Source organism: Chiloscyllium plagiosum, unplaced genomic scaffold (genome assembly GCF_037043375.1).
Source record: "Chiloscyllium plagiosum isolate Xiang-an unplaced genomic scaffold, Cpla_swu_hap1 HiC_scaffold_8, whole genome shotgun sequence".
Lineage (NCBI taxonomy): Eukaryota > Metazoa > Chordata > Chondrichthyes > Orectolobiformes > Hemiscylliidae > Chiloscyllium > Chiloscyllium plagiosum.
The window spans coordinates 98,234,954-98,260,991 of record NW_028270146.1 but is presented as its reverse complement, the minus strand read 5'-3'; the positions used below and the strand labels follow the sequence as shown (position 1 = coordinate 98,260,991).

At 41.9% G+C, this 26,038-nt stretch overlaps 1 protein-coding gene across 1 annotated transcript; it reads left to right on the top strand.

Annotated features, from left to right (window-relative positions):
- Positions 1 to 670: 670 nt before the first annotated feature.
- On the top strand, positions 671 to 24,881 carry LOC122553994 (EEF1A lysine methyltransferase 3-like). Its single transcript, XM_043698480.2, has 4 exons — positions 671 to 782; positions 17,326 to 17,620; positions 20,223 to 20,334; positions 22,709 to 24,881. Exons 1-4 carry the CDS (start codon positions 778 to 780, stop codon positions 23,119 to 23,121), a joined length of 825 nt encoding a protein of 274 aa, XP_043554415.1. The 5' UTR covers positions 671 to 777; the 3' UTR covers positions 23,122 to 24,881.
- Positions 24,882 to 26,038: the final 1,157 nt, after the last annotated feature.

Sequence of the window (26,038 nt, the reverse complement as noted above, 5' to 3'; positions counted from 1 at the left end):
GCCATCTCAAGCCCAGATAATTGGGCATGCGGCCAAGTTGAAGGCGGAATGGAGGAGGGGTGCGGCGGTCTGTTGAAATTATGGGACAGGGTCCGCTCCTTTTGGTTTTTCATCTCCATTGCGGGAAGTGTGTCGCTCTGGGACAGAATGCCTCGCCACGTCAGGCAGAGTTAAGCCAGAACTGCATCAGGGCAGAACTTATGTGAACGCCGGTACCAAGCCCGAATGAGAGAGAGTGTGAAACAATGATGCACCACTAGTTAAAGCATAGGATCCTCTCTTTTTTTTCTCCCCTCCCCCGAATCTTTGGAAGTGACTCTCGGTCACTTCCAACCCCTCAGATGTAAATCTAGAGGAGTGTGCTATTTATAGAGCAGCTGGCAAAACTATTAGTTTAACACGCTGCCAACCCTAGTTTGCTTGCAATCATTAACCCATTTGAAATAAACAGATTCATGACCGAATTAAAATAGCCATGGCTGGAATTTAGTTTAAAAGCATTGACCCCCCCCCCCCCCCCCCCCCGCCCCCGCACACTAAAAATAACTGAGGACCACTTAAAAGCCATTAATGCCAGCTCAGTCGCAAAAATCAGCCGGGCTTCTGCAGGCGAGGCGACAGGACATTGGCGGAGGGGTAGGGGGAAGAAACGCAGAATTGTCCACTGCATCTTTTTTAAAATCTTCAGGCAACCAGAATCTCTTGGTGGGACACAGGTCAGCATCTCTGTGACGCTGCCAGGACGCCACAAGCCGGCTTCAGCTGCCGTGTAGAAGGATGAGGTAAATGAGGAGGCAGCACACACCGAGTGGAATCCACTGGACTCTCCCTCCGCTGCACGGACTTGTTTTTGTTTTAGCTGGCGATCGAGCGTTGATCCCGTGTATAGCATCCCTTTTGCCGGCGAGTGTGTTTGCCACGCTTTGACCTCACTTAAAGTGAATAAATGGGGTGGGTGGGGGGGGGGAGAGGGGGCAAAGCAAGGCGAAGATGTCTCTGACTCGACTCCATTTGCCTGAGTCAGGTATGGCCAGTTACATGCCACCACCACCTCCTCACTTCTCTCCCACCCCAACGGACTGCTAACTGGTCCAGGCTTGACATCCCTCCACCTCGCTTCCAGATGATATTGCAACCTATTGAGAGACAAGGCAAAATCATCGAACCCGTTCTCTTCATTAAAAAAAATGCTGTCCAACTCTGTTTTGGAGCTTAACAGCATGTTTCGGAGTCTAATTTTGTAAGTTTAAGTACACAATGTGCGGCCATCCTGGAGATAAAGCGTTGTACCACCCCACCACCCCCACGCCCCCTCTCCCCCCCTCCCCCCCCCCCACGCCCCCTCTCCCCCCTCCCCAACTTTAACGGGGAAAACCGAAGCCTTAATCCTCCAGTTTCTCATTCATGGGAGAAGGAAGGTGTTCCGGCCGGCGGCGAGCTTTCAATGAGGTGAGTGATCATCAGAGTCAAGCTGCGCAGAAACTGGAGGTGAGTCACTTTGCCGTTCATTGGGCAAGAAAATGCCATGTCTAAATGTGAGAGCAAAAGAACTTCATAACTTTAAAATATCTTTGCAAGCTCACAATACTTGTCAGCTTGTTATAACAAGGAGAATGCTAGTTTAGGAGCTGACGGACAAAAGATCTTTTCAAATGTAAGGTTTCAGCATCCTCCGGGTGCTCCAGTTTCCTCCCCCAGTCTAAAAATAGATGTATTGGCCATGCTCAATTGTCCATAGTGTCCAGGGATGTGCAGGTTGGATAGATTAGCTATGGGGAAATGCATTATAGAAAGATGGTAGGGGATTGGATCTGGGTGAGATGCTTTTCGAAAGGTCGGTATAGACTGGGTGGGGCGAATGGCCTGATTCCCCATTTCCCCATTCTATAAGTGTTGTCAGAACTACCTGCTAGGAAGCAGATTGCTGCCATTACGTGGTCCGTACTTAGTGTTCATGGTCAAACTGCACACCTAACAGGGAGAATAAACCAGTGCTCATTCTGAAATAATTGGGTAAAGCAACTACAACGGAACATTGGCCAAAGACCACAGGTTGTAAGTTATGGGACCAATATTAAAGCTGAAAGCAATAACTTCACTTTTTTTTTTACAAATTACTGGAAAACACTCTGCACTTTTCTACCAATGCAATTTTAGCTTGAGATGTCGTGTTAAAAAAAAACAAATGCTCTGGAATCAGTCAAGGATTGCCTGACCAGCAAATATCTTGGTACCTCGAAATGTTGAGCGGAGCTGGCTGGTTCTTCAGTGTTATTGGTTACCCGATAATCACGGAAATAGAGCACATCCTTTCAACCACTTCATTCCCTTGCCCTTCGGCCAACCTTCACTCTCGCCCTCCCTGCTTCGCCTGTCCTGAACTCCAGGCTCTCTTCCAACTTTAGCAATAACCTGTGCCTGAGACGCAATCAACCCCTCAGTTTTGATCCTCACTGACTGACTCTCAACTGATACTGTCCCAAAAACTGCTCTCGATCCCCCTTATCTGGACAACGCACCTCTATGATAGCCCCTAGCCCAACCTTCCTTCTCTTTGCAAAGCCCTTCAACGGAATTTGCTTCCTCAAATTCATGCCGTTGTTTCCCACAACTCCCTCCAATCAGGTTTCCAGGGCAATGCTTAAAAGTCCATTGTTAGAAGCTGTGACAATGACCAGGATTAACAGCCCTGTCTCCTTCTCAATCTGTCCACAGCATTCAAGAATATACCACCCGATCACATTCTCTAACTGGATGGAACTGTAATGTTTTATTGGTATCTGTCCTGCAATGACTCTCTAAATCACCAACAATGAACATTACAGCTGTATGCGCTCCAACTTCTAGGATCGTGTTTTAATGTCTTATTGTCTGCGCTGCTTTCAGCTCCCTTAGCTCAGACACTGAATTCCCTCCCTAAACCACTTCACCTCTTTCAGTCAAATGTATCCTTGTATGTCTTGGTGCCAGAAAGATTTTACACTAAATGACTATTGTTAAGGGCACTGGGACATGTTCACATTAAAGACCTTGTAAAATCTAAGCCCAGTTGCTATTGCAGCGCTGGACGAAATGGAAACCATTGCAGTCTATGAATACATCTGGCACCTGCTCTGCCTGGTCACAGTATTTTATTGAGTCAGTTATCTTTAGCTCATTATTTAGGACTTTATGACTTGTGGCCGTGCTTGGCTGAGTCGCATTTTTTAACTACAGTGGCCGTACTTAGACATTAAAGAACGAGAATCAGAATCATACAAAATGGCAACAACATGGGTCCAACTAGTCCACGCCAGCCAGCCCAGACAACCCATTGGTTACTGCCACCAGGGAGTACAGCCTTCCAGTTGAAATCCAATGATTATCCAGTGCAACTGCATGTCAAACTTAGACTGGGAATGGCTCTGTATCATCGCCGTGATGTTCACTTTCCAATCACCACTAAATGCTATAATGCACAACTCACATCTCTCATCCCTCCCTTTTCTGTTGTGCATTTTCCTTCTCGCCACAAGTGATGGACGAGGTTCATACAATTAACCTCTAAAGTGCAGAGTGGGGTTGGGGGTGGGATGGTTTCGCCCTATCACCAAGAGGCATAGGCTTCAGGGTTTAGCACAGAAACATGAGGATAAAAAGCTCCCAACACAATGCGGTGAACTGTCCGAGGTGCTGTCATTCCACTGAAACCACCACGAAACAAAAGGCTTTTAGGGACTTTCTGTGCTCTCGTTAGTAATAGGCCACCCTGCGTTGGAACAATATTTTTAGTTTACGTGTAAAACACTTTGAAGGTTCCCTGTTGGTGCGGAAGTCACTGGGAAAGTGCAATTTTTTTTATTGATTCCTTCAAAGTGTACTTTCTCTTCGCTTCCATCGTCTCTGCAACCTGCTAGTTGACCGAAACAATACTGCCTTATTTTTTCTTTTGCTTCTGTGACAAAACTTGACGCGTTTTATATTTATGCACTCTGTATACGAAGGGTATTACTAGAATATATTACTTATCACACAAGGGAAAATGAATAAACTGCGCCTCCATTTGGGGAGAGAGACTTCGTCCCTGTCTGGTGGTGGTGGTGGTGACCTCTAACGGACATTGTCCTGATAATGTTGGAGACAAGAATAGGGACTGTGCATTAAGGGCTAATCCTTCTTTAACATTTACTGATACAGGATGGAATATCTGTCTCGGGACAAGATTTTGGATTACCAAGGAGCACAACTTCAGATTATTCAGAGGCCTCTTTATTCATTGCATTGAATCTGCAACCTCTTGGTGATATCAACCCAACTTGTGGAGCAGACCTCACTGCCGACACCCACCCTGTTGTATGAGGCTGCCTGTCCTTTTGCTTAACTTGGGAAGGGTTTGCTGCAACATCCTCTTTCAGGGCAGGGCTTTACAAGAGCTGCTTGGTCTAGTGTGGTGTGGATGAAAGCCACTTTTCGGTACTTAGAAGACATTCTTGCCTTGAACAGGATGCTGTTTAGTTTGTATTAACAACTGAGTATAAGGTAGACTGGTTGTCTCTGTAACAATGTCTCTGAGGAGAATTTGGGTGGTAGATCGGTCTTACTCCTTCCGATCTCAAGCTGTTCCCCACTAACTAGGTCTCTATGACAGCATCAAGGTATTCCTTCAATACTGATCCTGTCAGATTCTGACCACCCTTAGAGAACAAGCACAAAAATTATTCAGTTGTAAAATTTCATCTGCCAATGTTAAGCAATAAGATTGGAACTTCAAAATCACTGAGGAAGAATGGGAAAAATCAGAACAGGTGGAATGCAATGAGATAAAATGTGAGGTTTGATAGGAAGAATGGAGGTGCTGAATATTACTTAAATGGAGAAAGACTGCGGAAAGGCGCACAACAGAGGGATTGTGCATGAATCACAAAAGGTTTATCCAAGTTCAGTGGGTATTAGGGAAAGCAAGTGGAATGTTGGTCATTATTTCATCAGGTGTGGAGTCTTAAAATAGAGGGGTTGCATATGGATAACACGTATCACGTTTTCTCAGAAGCAAAAGAATAAGGAAGGCAGTATTGGCTAGGTTAACCAGCAACTTGCAGAGGCTATGGAACCGGAGAGAAATTAGGCTTTGAAGCAATTAATAAAACGATACAAGGCACTAGCCAGATCATAGCTGGGATATAGTGAACAGTTTTGCGCCCTTACGTATGGGAAAGATAAACTATCATTAGAGGTATTCTGGAGAAGGTTCACTCGGTTAATACTGGGTATGGAGAAACTTTCTTTGTTGAGAAGAGGTTGATAATGAAAGAGGTTGAGTACTTTGGGCCTATACTCATATGAAATTTAGAAGGATCAGACACAACGTTTTTGAAACATGCAAGACTCTGGGAACTTGACAGGGTAGATGCGGAGATACTGTTTTCCCCATTGTGGAAGAGTCTGGGCGCAGAGAATCTCAAAATAAGGGTTTACCTGCACAAGATAGAGATGAAAAGAATTTATCTTCTCTGTGGGGGTAGTTATTCTGCGGAACTCTTTACAACATAGATTCTATGACATTAAATATATCTAAGGCTGAGATTTTTAATCAGTAAGGGTTGTGAGGGAAAGGCGGGAAGGTCGAGTTGGGGTTATCAGATCGGTCATAATCTCATTGACTGATAGAACAGACTTGATGGGCCCAACGTCTTCTGATCTTAAGACTCTTTGATCTCAATATCTCGTAAGAGGGTAGAAAAATGCGCAGAACCCAGGTCTGGTTAGCGAACCCAAACCAATCACCAGAACCAATATAAACAGTAGGTGGTGGAGAAACTCAGGATGTCCTGCGGCATTTGCGGAAAGAGAAAGTTAACATTTCCAGTCCAACACGACTCTCCTTCCGAACTCAGGGCCATCTTTTTTTTGTATCTGTTAACGTTTCCTTTGTAACTACTGCCCAGAGAAGACATTCTGGTTAAAATTGTGCGTCATGGGTGAAGGCTTACTTTGTACAAGAACACTGGATGGTTAGGGACCACCCTCGACCGATAGGGGCATGTTTTCAGAAACTGACAACTGACATTGTAGAATCTTAAGAATAAAATCAAGTGGACATTAAACCAGGCAGTCAGGAGCCGTGATGATAGTGGACAATGGATGCAAATTTAACGCTGATAGGAGAACCTACCCTGTATCTTCGCTTTTGAAAAGCTGAAGCCGACAAATTACACCCGGATTTCAAGTGAGGCCCAAAAAGAATGACAATTTGGAGAAAGCATAAAGAATGGAAAGGGCCATGTTGGAGCTGGTCTTGTTTAAACTGGAGACTCGAATTCATTCCCTTTATGCGCGGAAACTACTGAAATGGAGCGTCCTGAAAGGGAAAATGAACCAGGAACAAAAATATGCTTTGGAGAGTGGGTTTGCCTAAATTAAGACTGATATATCACAGCGGAGGCCTGGATCCAGACATAAAGCCACAGAAAGTTGTGTTTGACAGCTGCCCGTGTCCCACATGGATGGAGTTAGAGGTCTCTGAATCTGGGTGGAAGGAGACATGCCAGCAGTTATAAGCTGTCCTTAAACAGAGATTAGCAGATTCAGGTAGACAGACAACAGTGGTGACTCAGCTATATCACAATGTTCTGCTCTTCCTAGGCCGCTGTGGACAAAAGAAATTGGAGTTTCTGCTTCCTGGACTGCTGCAGGATCAGAAAAATGATGGGGTATGGGACTGGACTGTGCACTGTCGCTTGATAAACAAAAATAACAAAGCACGATACGTCAATGAAAAAAAATCACACAGATGTCTGACTCGGCCATTCGGCCCATCTGGAGAATTGAATAGAAGGACTGGACAATTATCTAAATTCAATCAATACAATTTACTCGAAGATTTTCTGCAGCATGAGGAAAATGACTTTACATTTCAACAAGCTGCTCGGTCCAAGATCTTTGCTCTGCTTCACCGGACAGTACAGCGACCTGGGTCTAATATAAAATCATAGAGGTTAACAGTATAGAAGGAAGGAGAAGTGACCTTATATAAAATCATGAGGGGTATAGGTCGAGTTAATGGTAGGTTTCTTTTACCGAGGATGGGTGATTTCAAGGCGAGGGGGTACATTATTAGGGTGAGGAGAGAGATTTTAAAAAGTCATGTTGGGCATTTTTTTTATACAGAGGGTGGTTCACGTGTGGAATGAGCTTTCTGAGGAAATAGTGGATGTGAGTAAAATTACAACATTTAAAAGACATTTGGGTAAGTACATGAATGGGAAAGGTTTGGAGGGATATGGGCTAGGAGCAGGCAGTTGGGACTCATTTAGTCTGGGATAATGTTCAGCACGGATTGGTTGGACCAAAGAGTCTGTTTCCGTGATGTATTAGTCTATGACTCTATAATTGTACCGGTTCCAGAAAGAGCTACCCGGCTAGTCCCACTCTCCAGCCCCACCTCCATAGCCCTTTAAAACCTCTGTTACCTGTTCAATGCCATTCATCCCTCCCAATTTCTTGGGGCTAGCTTTCAATTGGAAAAAAAAAGCACACACATTTTCTAGTCATTTTAAGGATTAACAGCGCAACCTAAATCTGGCGAGAAGTCGACTGATGGATACTAAAGAAGAGTGGGACTAGAGCACAACAGGAAAGCTTAGCAATACCATCTCCCCATGCGCCCCATCTCCCCCATCATCTTATGTGGTAAGATGGAAAGGAGGCAAATATGTCTATAATCATTGATATGAAGATATCAACCAGAGTGTAATGGAAGCTATTGATGGAGCAAACAAAATAATGTCACACTTCGATGTCTGATTTCTTTAGTGGGATGATATTTCAGTTTAGTTCCTTCACAGCTGAGTACTGTGACTCGGAATTGGTTAGATACTCGCTCAAGGGATTTTCTCCATTGGGATAACTGGGGACTAGCCTTGGCACTTCATTGATGACCACTCTCATCGGCAGTCTGAGGGCTACTGTGTGTGGAGATGACTCAGGTCACACTGCGTGTTAGTCCCACCATCTCTTCGATTGCACAGAAAACACATGTGATCTGCAGCAAATGATTCTTTCCACTTAACGCGGACAAAGAATTATAGAAATGGTGACAGCATAGAAGGAAGCCATTCAGCCTGCCGTGATCTTGCCTGCCCCATCCCAGCATGATGGATATGCCCACACCAGATGAATTGCAATGGTTCAAGAACACAGCTCTCCGCCACCTTCTACAGGGCAGTTAGAGATGGGCAACAGATGTTGGATTAGTCAGCGATGTCCGCATTCTCAGTTTTAATACGTGACAGCAATCATATGCACTCATTTATTGCTTCATCTTACTTTTCTAGTCTTTTTTTTCATCTTTTGGTACTATCTTTGCCCATTGTGAAAATATAGCTCAGGTATATAAAAATACTCTCCTCTTTTAAATGCAGGTCATTGCTAAAGTTTGGTCTGCCATTTTTCTGATTTCAACTTGCACCATGATCAATGGTTCATTACTACTTTCCCCTTCCTCAGATTGCTCTGAAGTTGTTTCTTTGACTCTGGGCAGGATAATGCTGTCCAGGATTCACACCTGCAGCCACAGAAATGCTTATTTCTTTTCTTAGTTGAAGTATTCCATATTGCGCCATTTTCCTAATCTGCCTTCAGTTGGTGGGCCAACCATTATGGTGACTCTAGGCAGAAGTGGGTACTTCAGATGCTGGAGATTAGAGTCAAGATTAGAGTGATGCTGGAAAAGCACAGCATGTCAGGCAGCATCCGAGGAGCAGGGAAATCGACGTTTTGGGCGAAAGCCTTTCATCAGGAATTATGGTGACTCTAGTTGTGTTTCACAGAGGAAGAATTAATGTCACCAGGATTTAAATCAGAATACTTGCCTGGTCCTCCTTGACTCAATTTTGGTCCCCCATTCCTTGTCTACCAACATACCCTTTTGCTGCAGAGTGGTTGCATCTATAAACATGTTGGCAATGAATCCTGCAATCTCATAGATGCACCATAGGGAGAACAGATGCTTATGAAGCTTCAAACCTCAGAATTCAAGTTGCTGCAACTAATGACACAATCTGGGCAAGCAACTGCCACGACTTGAGCAGTGTGTTTGACTTCCCTCATTGAACAGAATGGGAAATCCACAGGACAGAGGTCATCAGTTAATAAACTATTAAGTGGCTTAACAAAAATAAATGTTGAGGCTTAAATGAATAGTGATTATAGGGAAAGGCTGAACAGGCTGGGGCTGTTTTCCCTGGAGCGTTGGAGGCTGAGGGGTAACCTTACAGAGGTTTACAAAATTATGAGGGGCATGGATAGGATAAATAGACAAAGTCTTTTCCCTATGTTTGGGGAGTCCAGAACTAGAGGACATAGGTTTAGGGTGAGAGGGGAAAGATATAAAAGAGACCTAAGGGGCAACTTTTTCACACAGAGGGTGGTACGTGTATAGAATGAGCTGCCAGAGGAAGTGGTGGAGGCTGGTACAATTGCAACATTTAAGAGGCATTTGGATGGGTATATGAATAGGAAGGGTTTGGAGGGATATGGGCCGCGTGCTGGTAGGTGGGACTAGATTGAGTTACGCTATCTGGTCGGCATGGACAGGTTGGATTGAAGGGTCTGTTTCCATGCTGCACATCTCTATGACTCTATGTCTTCATTAATTACAAAAGGCATATTTCCATCATTCCAAATGTAAAATCATTGCTTGAGATCAACTTCAATAGATCAAAGGAGTTGACCCATGAGACTTCCTGGCTGTCATTCCATCATAAGAATATACAGTTATACAGCATGGAAACAGACACATCAGTCCATGCTGAACATAAACCCAAACAAAACTAGTACCACTAGCCTGCACTTGATCAATATCCATTGAAATCTTTCTTGTTCATGTACTTACCTCAATGTGTTTTAAACACCCACATCTATCACTTCCTCTGAACGTTCATTCCACACATGAACCACTCTCTGTATAAAAGAAAAATTGGCCCTCGTGTCTTTTTAAAAATATTTCTCCTCTCACCGTAAAAATATGCTACCTGGTCTTGAAATCCCCCACCCTAGAGAAAAGACACTTGGCATTCACTTTATCTATACTCCTCATAATTTCATAAAACACTGTAAGGCCACCTCTTAACATTCTACCCTCTGGTGAGAAAAGTCCTAGCCTATCTAGCTTCTCCTTATAATACAAACCCTCCATTCCTGGCAATGTCTCTGCAGCCGAATAATGTCTCCTGCTATGTAAAATAGTCACTTGAGCATTATTTAGTCACATCCATTTTTTTAATTCACTCATGGGATGTGGGTGTTGCTGGCTGGACACCATTTATTGCTTGTCCCTAGTTGCCCTTGAGAAGCTGCCTTTTTGAATTGCTGCAGTCCAAGTTGTACAGGTATACTACATTTACATTAGCACAGTGGACATAACAGCAAGTAACCTGCATTTTCTTTTTCTGGATTATTGCAACAACAATTTGAAATGAGTTAGAAACTACAAAGGAAGCTTATCAGATCCAAGAAGAACATTGAACACGACCAGAGGGGAGGCCATTTTGGATTTGGTACTCGGTAATGAACAAGTGAAGGGCTTGTTAGTGGGTGAACATTTTGGTGATGGTGACCACAATTCTGTGACTTTCACCTTAGTTACGGAGAGAGATAGGTGCGTGCAACAGGGTAGGTTTTACAATTGGGGGAAGGGTAATTACGATGCTGTAAGACAGGATCTGAGGAGCATAGGTTGGGAGCATAGGCTGTCAGGGAAGGATGTCGTGGAAATGTGGAACTTTTTCAAGGAACAGATACGACGTGTCCTAGATATGTATGTACCTGTCAGGCAGGAAAGAAATGGTCGTGTGAGGGAACCTTGGTTGATGAGGGAGGTTGAATGTCTTGTAAAGAGGAAGAAGGAGGCTTACATAAGGTTGAGGAAACAGGGTTCAGACAGAGCAGTGGAGGGATACAGGATAGCCAGAAGGGACCTGAAGAAAGGGATTAGGAGAGCTAAGAGAGGGCATGAAAAATCTTTGGCAGATAGGATCAAGGATAACCCAAAGGCATTTTATGCGTATGTGAGAAACATGAGAATGACGAGAACTAGGGTAGGTCCAATCAAGGACAGTAGTGGGAAACTGTGTATTGAGTCGGAAGAGATAGGGGAGGTCTTGAATGAGTACTTTTCTTCAGTATTTACAAATGAGAGGGACCGTATTGTTGAAGAGGAGAGTGTGAAACGGACTGGTAAGCTAGAGGAGATACTTGTTAGGAAGGAAGATGTGTTGGACATTTTGAACAACTTGAGGATAGAAAAGTCCCCCGGGCCTGACAGGATATATCCTAGGATTATGTGGGAAGCAAGAGAGGAAATTGCAGTACCGTTGGCAATGATCTTTTCGTCTTCACTGTCAACGGGGGTGGTACCAGGGGACTGGAGAGTGGCGAATGTTGTGCCCCTGTTCAAAAAAGGGAATAGGGATAACCCCGGGAATTACAGGCCAGTTAGTCTTACTTCGGTGATAGGTAAAGTAATGGAAAGGGTTCTGTGGAATAGGATTTATGAGTATCTGGAAAGACACTGCTTGATTAGGGACAGCCAGCACGGATTTGTGAAGGGTAGGTCTTGCCTTACAAGTCTGATTGAATTCTTTGAGGAGGTGACCAAGCATGTGAATGAGGGTAGAGCAGTGGATATAGTATACATGGATTTTAGTAAGGCATTTGATAAGGTTCCCCATGGTAGGCTTATGCGGAAAGTCAGGAGGCATGGGATAGAGGGAAATTTGGCCAATTGGATAGAAAACTGGCTAACCGGTCGAAGACAGAGAGTAGTGGTAGATGGTAAATATTCAGCCTGGAGCCCAGTTACAAGTGGAGTTCCGCAGGGATCAGTTCTGGGTCCTCTGCTGTTCGTAATTTTTATTAATGACTTGGATGAGGGAATCGAAGGGTGGGTCAGTAAATTTGCAGATGATACGAAGATTGGTGGAGTTGTGGATAGTGAGGAGGGCTGTTGTCGGCTGCAAAGAGACTTAGATATGATGCAGAGCTGGGCTGAGGAGTGGCAGATGGGAGTTCAACCCTGCCAAGTGTGAGGTTGTCCATTTTGGAAAGACAAATAAGAATGCGGAATACAGGGTTAACGGTAGGGTTCTTAGTGAGGTGGAGGAACAGAGGGATCTTGGGGTCTATGTTCATAGATCTTTGAAAGTTGCCACTCAGATGGAAAGAGCTTGTAAGAAGGCCTATGGTGTATTAGCGTTCATTAGCAGAGGGATTGAATTCAAGAGTCGTGAAGTGATGTTGCAACTGTACAGGACTTTGGTTAGGCCACATTTGGAGTACTGTGTGCAGTTCTGGTCGCCTCACTTTAGGAAAGATGTGGAAGCTTTGGAGAGGGTGCAGAGAAGATTTACCAGCATGTTGCCTGGAATGGAGAATAGGTCGTACAAGGATAGGTTGAGAGTGCTAGGCCTTTTCTCATTGGAACGGCGAAGGATGAGGGGTGACTTGATAGAGGTTTATAAGATGATCAGAGGAATAGATAGAGTAGACAGTCAGAAACTTTTTCCCCGGGTACAACAGAGTGTTACAAGGGGACATAAATTTAAGGTGAAGGATGGAAGGTATAGAGGAGATGTCAGGGGTGGGTTCTTTACCCAGAGAGTGGTGGGGGCATGGAATGAGCTGCCTGTGGGAGTGGTAGAGTCAGAATCTTTAGTGACCTTTAAGCGGCAATTGGATAGGTACATGGATGGGTGCTTAAGCTAGGACAAATGTTCGGCACAACATCGTGGGCCGAAGGGCCTGTTCTGTGCTGTATTGTTCTATGTTCTAACAGTGACAAGAGGAAGAATCAGAAACAGCTAAAGCAAAAAGAAGCAAAAATCCAAAATAGGACTTGAAGGATCCAAAGGGACACCCAGAATCCAAGAGATAAATTTCAAAGTGTAGTATATTTGATGTAACAAAATATTCCTTATGTTCCCATGGTTATTATAAAACAATTCTCAAACATTCTTAAACAACATAACAGGCACTAGGAACGATGGATAAATTTTTCTTCAATGAGGAGTTTCTTAAATGAGTTCAAACTGAAAAGGTTTATGGTGGCCCAGACAGTTGAAAACATGATCACCAATAGTGGAGAGATTAAAATTGGGTGTGCTGAAGAGGACAGAATGGGAGGAGTGCAGGCATCTCTGAAAATTGAAGGGTCTAGGAAGATTACAGAGGTGGGGAAGGGTGATTCAGTAGAAATGGTTGAAAGTAAGGAGAAACATTTACATTTGTTTAATCAGTTGCCACTGGCGACCACAGGCATAAAGGATGAAGTGGTCTTCATGTCAAATAGGTGCATGGTCAGGGGAATCATGAATTATATCAATTGATGGATGGTAGAACCTTGCCGCCTAGAAGATAATACTCAAGATTTTGATAACAAATACATAGGTGAGAGTTTCAGCACCTGATGAGTCGAGGCCTCGGGAAGTTGGACAATGTTACATAGGCAGATGTAGTGATAGCATTGGTATATGCTTGGAAGCTACCTCGGAACCAAAGATGACACCAACATCGTGATCAGTCATTTCTTAGATATATAAGTTATAGATAGTTAGACTTAGATATTTGCCAGTATGAGGCATAGAGTTGTTTGCGAAGCGTTGGAGTTATGGGTTGTTGATGATTTTGGCAATACCCTGTACAAATGTTTGGTTGGAAGAATGTTTTCTGCATTAGACCTTGATGCCACACACTTGAGGCACTGGAGGATTTTCACACTCACTAAGAATGATTCCAAAGTGTAAACCTTCAGAAATTTTATGGATACAGATATTCTAGATTAAAATAATTCAGGAGAATTGCAAATACCGAGTTTAATTGCAGGTGGGTGTTTACACAGCCACCACCAGACTATGTTGTATTCAATTCAAATTTCACTCTCTGCATGATGGGATTCAAACCCATGTCCCCAAAATTTAAAAGCGTGGATTGCCAAAACCACCTTTATACCATTGCCACCCATTTAGTTATCTATTGTCCATTTGATTTCCCCAATTCTGCTTGTCAACTCTGGGCCCAAAGATTAATTTGATGAAAATGAATGAATTCCAAGTAAATTAAAACCTCTCCTACTCCTTTCATAGCATCTGATTAATTTTAAACCACTCCCCCCACCGTTTTCCATTGTTTGTCTGATTCTCCCATTTGAGTTTCTGTTCTGGATTTGCTGACTCTGTTTCCTTATTAGTTGATTCAAAAACCTAATTTTGCAGTCTCAGATTCTCTTGTTTGGACCTTACATTTGTCCTCTTAGTGCCTCTGAATTTCTGTTCTAATCACTGATGACTGCTTTGCTGTTTCTGCTCCCAATTTTCCTGTCTTCAATTCTTTGATTTGCTTCCTCCATCAATGCTTCTGTTTGACTCTTTTTGCCTCTCTTTCTCCTTTTACCACTTCAAACTCCTTTCTCTGCCTCTGGCCTGAATCCTCAGACCTCTGTTTCTTCCACCTTTGATACTCCACCTAAACTCTCTGAGTCTCCTCTTGTTTCTTTGAAATTTGTGCTCTGCCTCTGAATATTTCATTTGTTCTATTTTTCAGTATATTTGTTTGTTTGTTTTCCCCCTTTTCTGTTTCTGATTCTTGTTTTTCAGTCTGTTTCTCCTCTTGTTCCTGTCAGTTCTGTTTATGAATGTTTCTGTTTCCTTTATGTTCACTGATTCCTCTTTTGAGCCTATGGATTATCCATTCAATGCTCCAGTCCCTCAGTCTGACTTTTGATTTCCCTCAAAGAGCTTTTCATTCATATTTTTATATCTCTGACCCTCCTTGTGTGGTTGCCTCATTGCTTGTAATCGTTCATGGCAACCTTTGGACCCTTTCATTTTCCCCTCTGCGCCTCAGTTGGCTTCTGTCTCTGATCTCTCTTATAAGATGTAGGCCTTAGCGACAGCCTGATTTTGAGCCTGCTCCACAAATTGAAATATATCACTTCATCAATCAGTTCTAACAATGAAGAAACCTGATCACTTCTTATTGTATTTGCTGAATGAATGCAGGCAAAGAGTGACAGTTCAAAAACTGATGAGGTTATGTGACCTACATAGAAGTTTTAGCACTCATATTACCATTCTTCTCAATGTATACCTGATAATCTGTTTTATTTTCAGATAAAGGTACAGCAGGCCAGAACTACCAATAGAACTTCAATCGTTTGGTTGGACAAAGTTTAAGACTTGCTGATAAAAGGCACATTTTATTAAAGCTTTTTTTTTCTTTTTTTTGACAACAAGTGTACAAATCTTTATTTGATTTCCACCACCAGGAAGAAAGGAAACACCAGGGTGGCCAGTGACAAGCAGTGCTCTTCTCATCAAAAGGCAATGCTGTGCCATCAAAAAAGTGAAGGGAAGGGTGGAGATTAAATCAAAATAGAGTTGGAGGGCAAAATAAAACACTCCACTCACCGCAGTGTCCACTCTCCCTGAACAGCTCAAGGGAGTTGGTAGACACCGTGTGCTCCTTATCCAGGGATACCCAGGTTCAGACGTAGCCTCAGCAGAGGGCAGGCAATTGGCCATAACCACCCCCTCCACGGCCCGCTACCTGGACCTGTTTATGGCCAGTTTGGGCAGGATCAAAGCTTTTTATCTGGTACTCAAAAACAATTTGCAATAAATACCATAGTAAAAGGAAAACAATATATTGCATGAGACATGAGTGCTGATTGGTTGACAAGTTAACTCTGTGGCAAGTGACAATGCCTTGACCAATTACAAAGAACCTAACTGGTATAAAATTTAAACTAATACTTAAAGAAAGCTTGAGACTTAATTGGCAGTCATCATTAACTGGTGCATTCTCCATTGCAACATCTCTACTAAATATAAACCATTTGAAAACCAATCAGCAATAAGTATAAAATGAAAAGCTTCAACAAAATGTGTCTTTAAAACAATAAATAAGTCTTTTAAGCTGTCTAATATAAAATTTAACATATTTACTGAGAAATGAGTTATGTCTAATTTCAAAATGTGATTGTTCTTTTTTACAAACTGTATAATTTCTCACAAACTTTTAAGTTCTACTGGGAAAATTGTGGACACTTCACATTTGACAATCACTTTATTGAACTGAAAGGCTGCTAGCAAATTCTCAAGTTTTTTTCCAAATGTCGCATTGATGATCCATGTTAATTAAGCTTGATGTACATGACATAGTGGGTCTTGACTTTAGTGTTCTACTGACTTTTTTAAAACAAAGAAGTAAACTAGACACTGTGCAAAGGTTAAGACAGTAGGGGAGTACAATCAATGCAAAGAAAAAAAATTAGTTGTGTTTCAGCAGTGGACCACACATTTGCAAATGACATTTAAATTACATAAACCTAATGCTGGGACTGTTAGTGGGGTCAAAATAGAAAAGATGCATCACTTTCAGGGAAAATTACTGAAAGGGAGAAGATATTTTGGTGTTATTGTGCATAGATCACAAGAGATTCATGATCAAAGTAGGAAAGTTATAGTTAAATATTGTGTTCTAGTAATTGAATTTTGCCAAACAAATCAAAGTAGCACCATTTTTTCTTTGATTTGGTCAGTTTTGGTGAGATAGTGGTTTTGGAGAAGATCTGAGGAAAGCTTGTTACCAATATGAAGAAACCTAGCTCACTATATTGGTCCATTGACCTTGATTTGATTTACAGTGGAACTATCTGTCCTGGTGAAGGCCTATAAAATCACTAACTGGATACCATTCCTATTAATAGATTATTTCAGTTCAGTGGTCAGTGGAAATGAATTAGAGCTATTTAAGAGTAGGGATATACTGAGTGGTTAGTTATTCCTTTTTCCACTCCTAGTGAATGGCAATCCTCTGGAATGGATGTGAGATGTCTGTAGTGAGTGCTGATGGCCTATATACTTTAAAGACAGAAATGGACTCATTCTTAATTGGTGCAGGGATGCTTTCATATTGAAAGTGACTGAAATTGTCTTTCTGGATAGCATGTATTCTAAGTGATCTCTTGGATTGATTTTGATCTGTGGGTGGTGACAGACAGGTATAAGAGAGGAATTTTTCGGCGTATTTATTTGTTATTCAGCCTGATTTTTCCTTTTTTTTACTTTTCTACTCCACTATGGAGGGAAGTTATGGCAGTGGTCAGGAGTGGAGAAGTGATGTTGGAAACATTGAAAGCTGTGGTCAGATCAGATTATCCTTGCTGCTTCCTTGACATCATGAAAGTGGGGCAGGCTTGATTAAGAACTTGGGTTCACCATGTCTATTAATTTTCTAACACTCCCGTGGTTTACGACTCTTCCAGACTACAGTTTCTTCTTTTTCAATCAGACAGGCTCACTCAAGTCAAGCTCCCACTGATCCGAGTCAGAGCCATGCTTCAGGCCAGAATCTCCCAAACGATGAGAAAACAGCCACCAGCAACCGGGAAAGTTTCAAGGAAAGGTTCAAGAGGATGGTGAAACTCCAGTGCCAGGAAAATACTGGCCGCACTGCCCAAACAATTGAATGGCTCTTTCCGCAGCCTTTCATCTCTGAGAAGCAGTTCCAATTCTGCGGACACATTTTGAACATCGCTCGATTTTTTGGTGGCGATTTGGGATTCTCCGCCTCTGTCTGGGATGCTGTAAGTCACTTGGCCTTGGATGCCAATTCCATTGTATAGGCAAGAAGAAATGATCCTCGTTCGACTCTTCCGTACTTGTTATAATCAAATGTCTGTAAGGGATTGCAATATACTTCAACTAACTTACACTTATCCGCATTGACCATATTGAAAAGAAATGGGAAGAGGAATAGCCTATTCAGCACTCAATTATGTTCCTCTGTTCTATTAGATTGTAGCTGGTCCAATTCCTTAATTTCATTTCCACCAACTTTCTCCATATCTCTTGATAGAATGCCTTAATAAGATTCAATGAACTCAGAATTGAGAAGTTTAATTGAATCTATATCCATTTTCAAAAATATTTTGTGATTTCCTCCATAAATGGCCAAGCCAATATTGAGATTAACCCCCTGCTTTGTTAATATTCCTGAATTAGTTACTGATTTAACAATGGGAGGCTTGACTGATTTACCTTTCATCAACCATGTGGTGCTTAGAAGAAATGTAAAATCCCTGTTGTGACTAGGTTTGAGATAATGCAATTTGGTTCAGACCCAAAAATTAAATCCATGATCCTCAAAGTTCTTGTGACACTAAATGAATCTCCACTTGAAACATCATCTCTCCATCCGAGGGAACTATTATGAAACAAACAATCTTAACTTGCCTGAAAGAGATGTGGCAGTGAGTTAAACATAAATCTTAGCTCGCTCTACCTAAACATCAGGAAGACTAAACGCTTCATCATTTTGATCCATTATCAATACAATGTGTGTCTTACTGAATTCAGAACACCTCTCATCCTAGTAAATAAAAGCACAGTCAAACCAAGTTCTCCTCAGAGGATAGTCCTGCCATTTTACTATTTTTCTATTCTAAACAACCTGTACTGTTGCACACAGGCTATTGTGCATAATCACATGCACCTATACTTTGAACTGAAGAGTAGCACATCTCCTCCTGGACACTGGCCTAGGCTAAGCTAGATGATACACCACATTCACAAGCTGAGCCTTGCTCACCTCCTCCAGAAGGATTACTTCATTGCATCAGGCAGAGCATAACTTGCTTCCTTTCCTATCTTCATACACACCTTTGTCACCATTAGGTCAGATTGTTTCTGACTTTTCCTTCTACTAAATAGCAGCTCAGCCACAACTCTGCTACTAATTCCATAACTTAGTTGTGCATCCTCTCTGTCCATATTCATTGATATTGATGAGACAGCAGCTCTTCCCATTCCAACATCCACTCCACCCAGCACCATCACTATATCCTTCCAGTTTTCAAATCTTATAGCCTTACATATTCACTGTAAAGCTATAACTAACTCAGCAGTTTCCCTAACCTCTCAACACTGGCCTCCTCTTCACTGTGCTCATTCCTGTCCTTTAACCCAGCAATGCTAATGGTGCCTATTTGATCGTTATGCTGCTCTTAATCCACTGGGAAATAGAGTCATAGAGTCTTATAGCATGGAAGACTGTCAGTCCTGCCAGTCCATGCCAAACATAATCCCAAACTAAACTAGTCCCACCTGCCTGCTCCTTACCCAGACCTCTCCAAACCTTTCCTATTTATGTATCCATCCAAATGTCTTTTAAATGTTGTAATTGTACCCACATCCACCACTTCCTCAGGAACCACCCTCTGTGTAAAATATTTGCCTCGCATCTTTTCTAAATCTCTCTCCTCTCACCTGAAGATGTGTCCCCTAGTCTTGAAATTCTCCAGCCTAGGGAAAAGACAACTACCATCAATTCTATCTACACCCCTCATGATTTTATAAACTTCTGTCAGGTCACTTCTCAACCTTCTATGCTCCAGTCAAAAAAGTCCCAGCCTATCCAGTCTCTCTTTATATCTCAAATCTTCCATACCTGGCAACATCCTGGTAAATCTTTTCTGAACCCTCTCCAGCTTGATAATATCTCGCACAAGTTTGATTTTTTTATTTCAAAAATATGCTTTATTTATAAAAGAATACGTTGTCACAGATGTAGTTCAGTATTCTACAGTGGCAAGTAAGCAAACAAAACACTGGACTTTGACTCGATCCAAAAATCTAAAGGCCTCTCTTATACATATAATATTAAAATTTACATGTATTTGAGACACTGGGAGGTCAGATAACTGAATGGACCCCCATTTATCTTTAGCAGGAAGACCTCAGACAGTGGTCTTTCCCCACTGTGCCTTGACAGCAGCTGCCCCAAGCTTTAGTGTGTTCCTCAGCACGTAGTCCTGGACCTTTGGAATGTGCCAGTCTGCAACACTCGATCGGGCTCCTAGTTCTGGAAGACCATAAGTTTCGGGCAGACCAAAGAGCATCTTTCACCAAATTGATGGTCCTCTAGATGCAGTTGATGTTTGTCTCGGCGTGCTTCCTGGGGAACAGATTGTAGAGCACAGAGTCCTGCATCATGGAGCTGCTCGAAATGCATGTGTTTGATAGGTAAGCAAGACTCCCATTCCCAGCTTCATTAATGTCTACAGGGAAATGTCTATATTCACATTCCCAACACTCTCCACCCTACCTCTCACTAACAGTTACTGTAACCATTTTCATCATCTTCTCAACTAATTTATTCTACAGTGACAGTCCGATTTTTCTTTCCAGGCCCTGGTGCTTTGTCGGTATTTTGAACAAGAGAAGATAAGTTTTACTGGGAAGAAGGTGCTTGAACTAGGGTCTGGAACTGGAATTGTGGGGATCCTAGCTATTCTGTTGGGTGAGTTAAAGAATGATTGTAAACTTCGATTATCAATATGAAAGATAATGTGCAATGGTTAAGAAAATGTATATTGCATATAACATGCCCACGCACAGACATACACATACAGATACACACACATACACACATATATATCATGGCTGATTCTCTATCTTAATGCTCCATACCTCCACTTGTTCCCCATACCATTTGCTGCCTGTAAAATCTAAAAAATGTACCTATCTACTTCTTGTAGTTTGGTCTCCACAGCCTTTGGGGTAGAGATCTCTACAGGTTTCACAGCCCTTTGAATGAAAAAACTTTTCAGTCTCAGTCCTAAATGGCCTGCTCTGTATATTGAGAAGCCCTGAAGAAGGGCTTATGCCCGAAACGTCGATTCTCCTGTTCCTTGGATGCTGCCTGACCTGCTGCGCTTTTCCAGCAACACATTTTCAGCTCTGATCTCCAGCGTCTGCAGACCTCACTTTCTCCTCATTGTCATTTAAGACTGCTAAGTTGTGAATTTTCATGCATTGATTTTGATCCTGGCAAGCTGGAGGTGTCTGCTAAGTGGATTTTGTTGGTGTGGCTCTATTCTCCTCTGTTTTAGAAACAATTTGACATCAGTTACTGATGAGCTGATAGGGTTACTGAATCATTCAAGGGCAATAAATTGCAAAAATGACAAAAAACAGCTGTCAGAGAAGGACATTCAGTCCAACAAGCTGGCTTCAACCAGAGGGTCTGACTGATTACTCTCCCATAGCCTCTGCAATTTCATCAAGGTGCTAATTATTCACATAGTGTGTTGCACATGTCACTAAATACCTGCTGGTGTTTTCGCTTTTTGACCATTTAGTCACTTTTAAAACCTTCAGGGTCAATAACACCTCAAATTACTTCTAACTAGGTCATATTACAGACAGGGTTAAAAACATAAGCATTATCATGTAATTAGTGGTAACACTACTTGACAATATTTTAAAATCATTGAAATGACCAGGGGATTGCAAAGTTGCACACAGTGCAATAAATAAAGGAAACAGCCTGTCAGCAATTAGCATTCATGGCTCACATAATTTGACAGAAAAACTGCAATGTAGGGAGTCGACACATGCACAGATATGCACATACACATGCCTCCTTTTAGTTGGGAAAGATATTGATTTGAGCAGGCCCTTTGCCGAGATAGAAAAATACTACTTTGAGCATTTTAAATGTTTTTGGCTTTGCTTTGAACCCAGCTTTGCAGGGATGTTTTCTCAGTAGATATTAATAACACCTGCAGTAATGTTACACTACAACCTATTTAAAAATATAGTGTGACAAGGACAGCTGGGGACAACTGTCAGCACTTAAGTAAATTGTTTTCTATGTCCTTTTAACGTAAGACCAAGATCATGGTATTTAATTGCAAGAGACTTAACAAACCAGCATTAGTTCTTAAATATGCGAATATTTAAATTGTTTTCTCTATCTGCTGTTGAATAACTTCAAAACGCTGAATTCCTGAGAACACATTTGAGTGCTGAGTACCTCAAGGACGTGTATTGAACAGATTCCTTCCTGGTTAATTTTACCCTGTGTTTTTGAAGAGAGTAATTAGATACAGCAGAACCAAAACATCCTGTAGTTTTAAAGGGCTTTTGCCACATTATCACTTGCAGACAATATACACGACAGTAATGCACAAGGGCAAATGACAGTGCAGCAGTAACTGAGCTCTGCTGTCTGACAATAATTTCTGTACGATTTGTTTTGAAAGCTTTTAATTTCAGAAAGCCAGAAATGCCATGCAATAGCACTACCCTGTTCTTTTGATAAAGATCTTTTTTGGACTGGGAAAAAATTCGTAAAATAAATACATATTTTATAGAAGGGGACTATTTGTCTCATTAGGTTGTGCTGGATTTTTGTTGGCCATCCAGCCACCCCAATTCTCCTGCTCTTTTCCATTGTTGTGCATTTTGTTGTCCTTTCCAACCACATACCAGTTGACACATGGAGCACTGTGTCAACTCAAATATGTCCTCCTGTAAGTTTATGTTTACTGGTTGCTCATCACTTGAAGAATGATTTAATAGCTTGGTTTTCCAGGCTGGCTGGCTTTTTGCCACCCAAAAGTAGGTTGTGTTTAGCTAAATCAGTTGAAATGCAAAGCTGCATTGTGAAGATAAGAGGGTCTGATTACAGCACATTTTGGCTGCCCTGACATCACAATCCCAGCACGGCACAGACTCTATGCTTCAAAACCCTATGTATAACCGACCTTGTGTGCCAGTCTCCATGACGCCGACATACAATGCATACATTTTCTCTCTGTGACCAGTTAGGTTTGGTAATTGATTTATCACATAAATGGGCACTGACAATGTTTCATTCTTCGTGTCAGGTGGAGATGTTACTATCACAGACAAAGAGAATGTGTTGAGCCAGATAGAACATAACGTCTCTGCTAACATCCCTGCTGATTGTAGGCATCGTTCAAAGGTCTGTGCTCTTTCCTGGGGTAAAGACCATATCAACTTTCCAACCGACTATGATTTCATCCTGGGTGCAGATATTGTGTACACCTCCCTCGTCTACCCCTTGCTGTTAAAGACTCTGCTGCATCTGTGCTATGAATCGACCATCATTTACCTCTCTACCAAATTGCGCAGAGGGAACCACTCTATCTCTTTCCATGAGGAGCTTTTGCCTAAGTATTTCAACTGTGAACTTGTCCACAGAGTTGAGGACAAAAATATCAATGTGTACAAGCTTAGCAAGTTGAATCCAGTGACGATAGACGATGCTTTGATGTAGAATCAAAGAACTGTACAGCACAGAAGAAAGCCATCCTGTCAGTGCTGACTCTTTGATGAAGTTTCTCCCACTTGTCTGCTCTGTAGAAAGATGGATCTTATTTAAGAACATGGGCAGCCCTTCAAGCCTGCTGTACCATTTAATAAGATTGTGGTTAATCATCCACTTCAACATTACTTTCCTGCTCTATCTCTGTAATACGTTGATCTCGGTCTTGACGATATTTAATGACTGAACTGCTATAGTCTTTTGCAACAGAGAATTCCAAAAATTCACCTCTGAGGAAAGAAATGCCTCCTGACCACAGTCTTAAATAGTCTGCCCATTTTTCTAAAGCTATCCCCTGATTTTAGAAATCCCAACTCAGGTGAAAGTATTTCCTCTATCTAAGCTGTTAATCCCTGTAAAGATTTTGCTTGTGTGAATGAAATTACCTCTCATTCTTCTAAACTTGAAAGAATATAGGCCCAGTCTAGTTTATCTTTCCCTCCATAGGACAACCTCTCTCTCTTCTCTCTCTCTCTCTCGTTCACTCTCTCTCTCTTTCAACCCTTTCTCTCTCTCTCTCTGTTTTCTGTCAGCCTCTTCTGTTGTCTTTCTCCCCTGGCCTGGAAATACCCTGCTCCCCCATCCAAGGGTCTCCCCCAACTCCAAGGTTTCTTCCCCATCGATATTGACCCCAAATTTGTGCCCCTCAAATATTGCCTCCAAATTATGCCCCCCAAACCCATGCTTCTCAAATATTGCCCCATTTCACTCCAGGAGCTAGGGTTGACTTTGTGGAAATATAAGCATTTTTGTTTGTTGACTACACCTTCTCAAATATATATGTGAAAAATATTGAGCATCCCAACATTTGACTTTCTCTGCACATTTTCTCCCTATGTGTAGGAAATCAACACAACTGCAAAATGAGGGTAGTGTTCTCAATTTAGCTACCTTCCTATATTTAACTTCAGCCCAACTACGACTACATCAGTTCTGACTCATTGCTAATACCCATGTCTTTATCAGAATATTATAGATTCCAGTCCTACTTGAGCACAAACTCTTGGCTAAGGGCGTGATAGGAAATGCACTACAATACTACCATCTCATTGCAGAGAGAGAGAGAGAGAGAGAGAGAGAGAGAAAGAGACAACTGGGGCAGTTTAACCTAAGAATCACCACAGCTCAGGAAAGGAAGCAAGTTGAAAGGGAGAGTGCTTCATGGTAACCTCAGCCAGTATAGAAATTGAACCCATGCTGTTGGTATCATTGTGTATCAGACGTCAGCTTTCCATCCCACTGAATTAACTAAACCCTTAACTTCGTACTGCTGAAGGCACTGCCCTTTGGACAAGACATTAAACCAAGTCTTCCCTGTCTTTTCAGGTGTAAAAGATTCAATGGAAATGTTTTGAGAAAGAGTTTAAGTATGATCCCTAGCATCCTGACAATCACTTATCCTTCAAACAACATTGCCCTGACTTTTATCTCATTACAACTTATACGAGCTTTCTCGACCTTGGTACTATAAAATGTAGGAAGAGAATTAGGCTCATTGATTTGGCTCATCGAGACTGCTGCCCCATTCAACGGTGGATCTGATAATCCCAAACTCCACTTTCCTGCCTTTTTTCCTATAACCTTTGATACTGATTAAAAATCTGTCTATTTTGGCCTTGATTATGCCTTTCAACCCAGCCTCAATAACCCTTTGTGATAAAGAACTCCACAGATTCACCATCCTCTCAGGGAAGAAATTCCTCGTTTCTGCTTTAAATGCACAACGCCTTTTCCAGTCCTAGACTCTCCCACAAGGGGAAACAGTCTTTTCCCATCTATCCTGTCAAGTCCCCTCAGAATCCTATATATTTCAATAAGATCACCTCTCATTCTTCTAAACTCCTATGGGTACAGGGCCACTTTATCCCTGAATTTTCTACATTATGGCAATGGCTATATTCCCAAAGTAATTCATTGGTATAAAATGATTTGTAAAGGCCCAAAATGGTGAAGTGCACTATATATAAAGGAAACAAATCTTTCTTTTACTGGAATTCTGAAACTGCATTTTAACCCTACACTTTTCCCGTTGGTATGTAACACTGAGTTGAGTGTGAGTTAAACTGCATTAAATGCAGTTAATGTTGTGCCATTGTGATTTTGGTGTGAAATTTTATTTTTGTCTGTTCGTTTGAAACCTAAATGCCCAGGAATGAAATAAAAGAATTTTTAAGCAAATAAATTACATTCATCATCTTTTGTTTGGCATTTCAGGTTATAACAACTCTCAAAGTGCTGTTTCCTTCGGAGCATTGTAAAAATGATAGACTTGATTACAGCGCGGGGAGGGGTCAGTCAGCCTGACACATTCTGCTGGGGTCTCTGCAAGAACTCAATTCGTCCCTCACCCCTACTACTCTCGTCAGCCCTGTAAATGTTCATCAAATTACCAAATTTGCCTTCAAAAGTCTGATTGACTCTATCCCCTCCAGCTTCTCAGTTGGAACATTCCAATCCTTAATCACATGTTACATGAAAACCATTTTCCTCATTTTTTTTGTCAATCACCTTAAACTGATATCCACTTGCTTCTCAGCCCTAAAGAGAAAAAGTTGCCTAATTGATTTGTCTGGACCCTTCAAGATATTGAATCCTTCCATCCAATCTCCTTTCAAACTCCTCATCACTAATGTGCAAACATATCTGACGGCTATCATCCCTGGAAGCCTTCCAGTAAATTATATTTGAACTCTCTCTCGTGCCTCCACAATCTTCCTAATGTGAATATCCAAGATTGGTTAAAATACTGTAGTTGAAGCATTATTAGTCCTTTTAGACATGTTCACTACAATAACTTGTTTTTGTACTCTGAGCTCTGTAGTGATTGTAACGAGGTCAGCCAAGTGGGCCTCATAGAATAAAAGTTCCC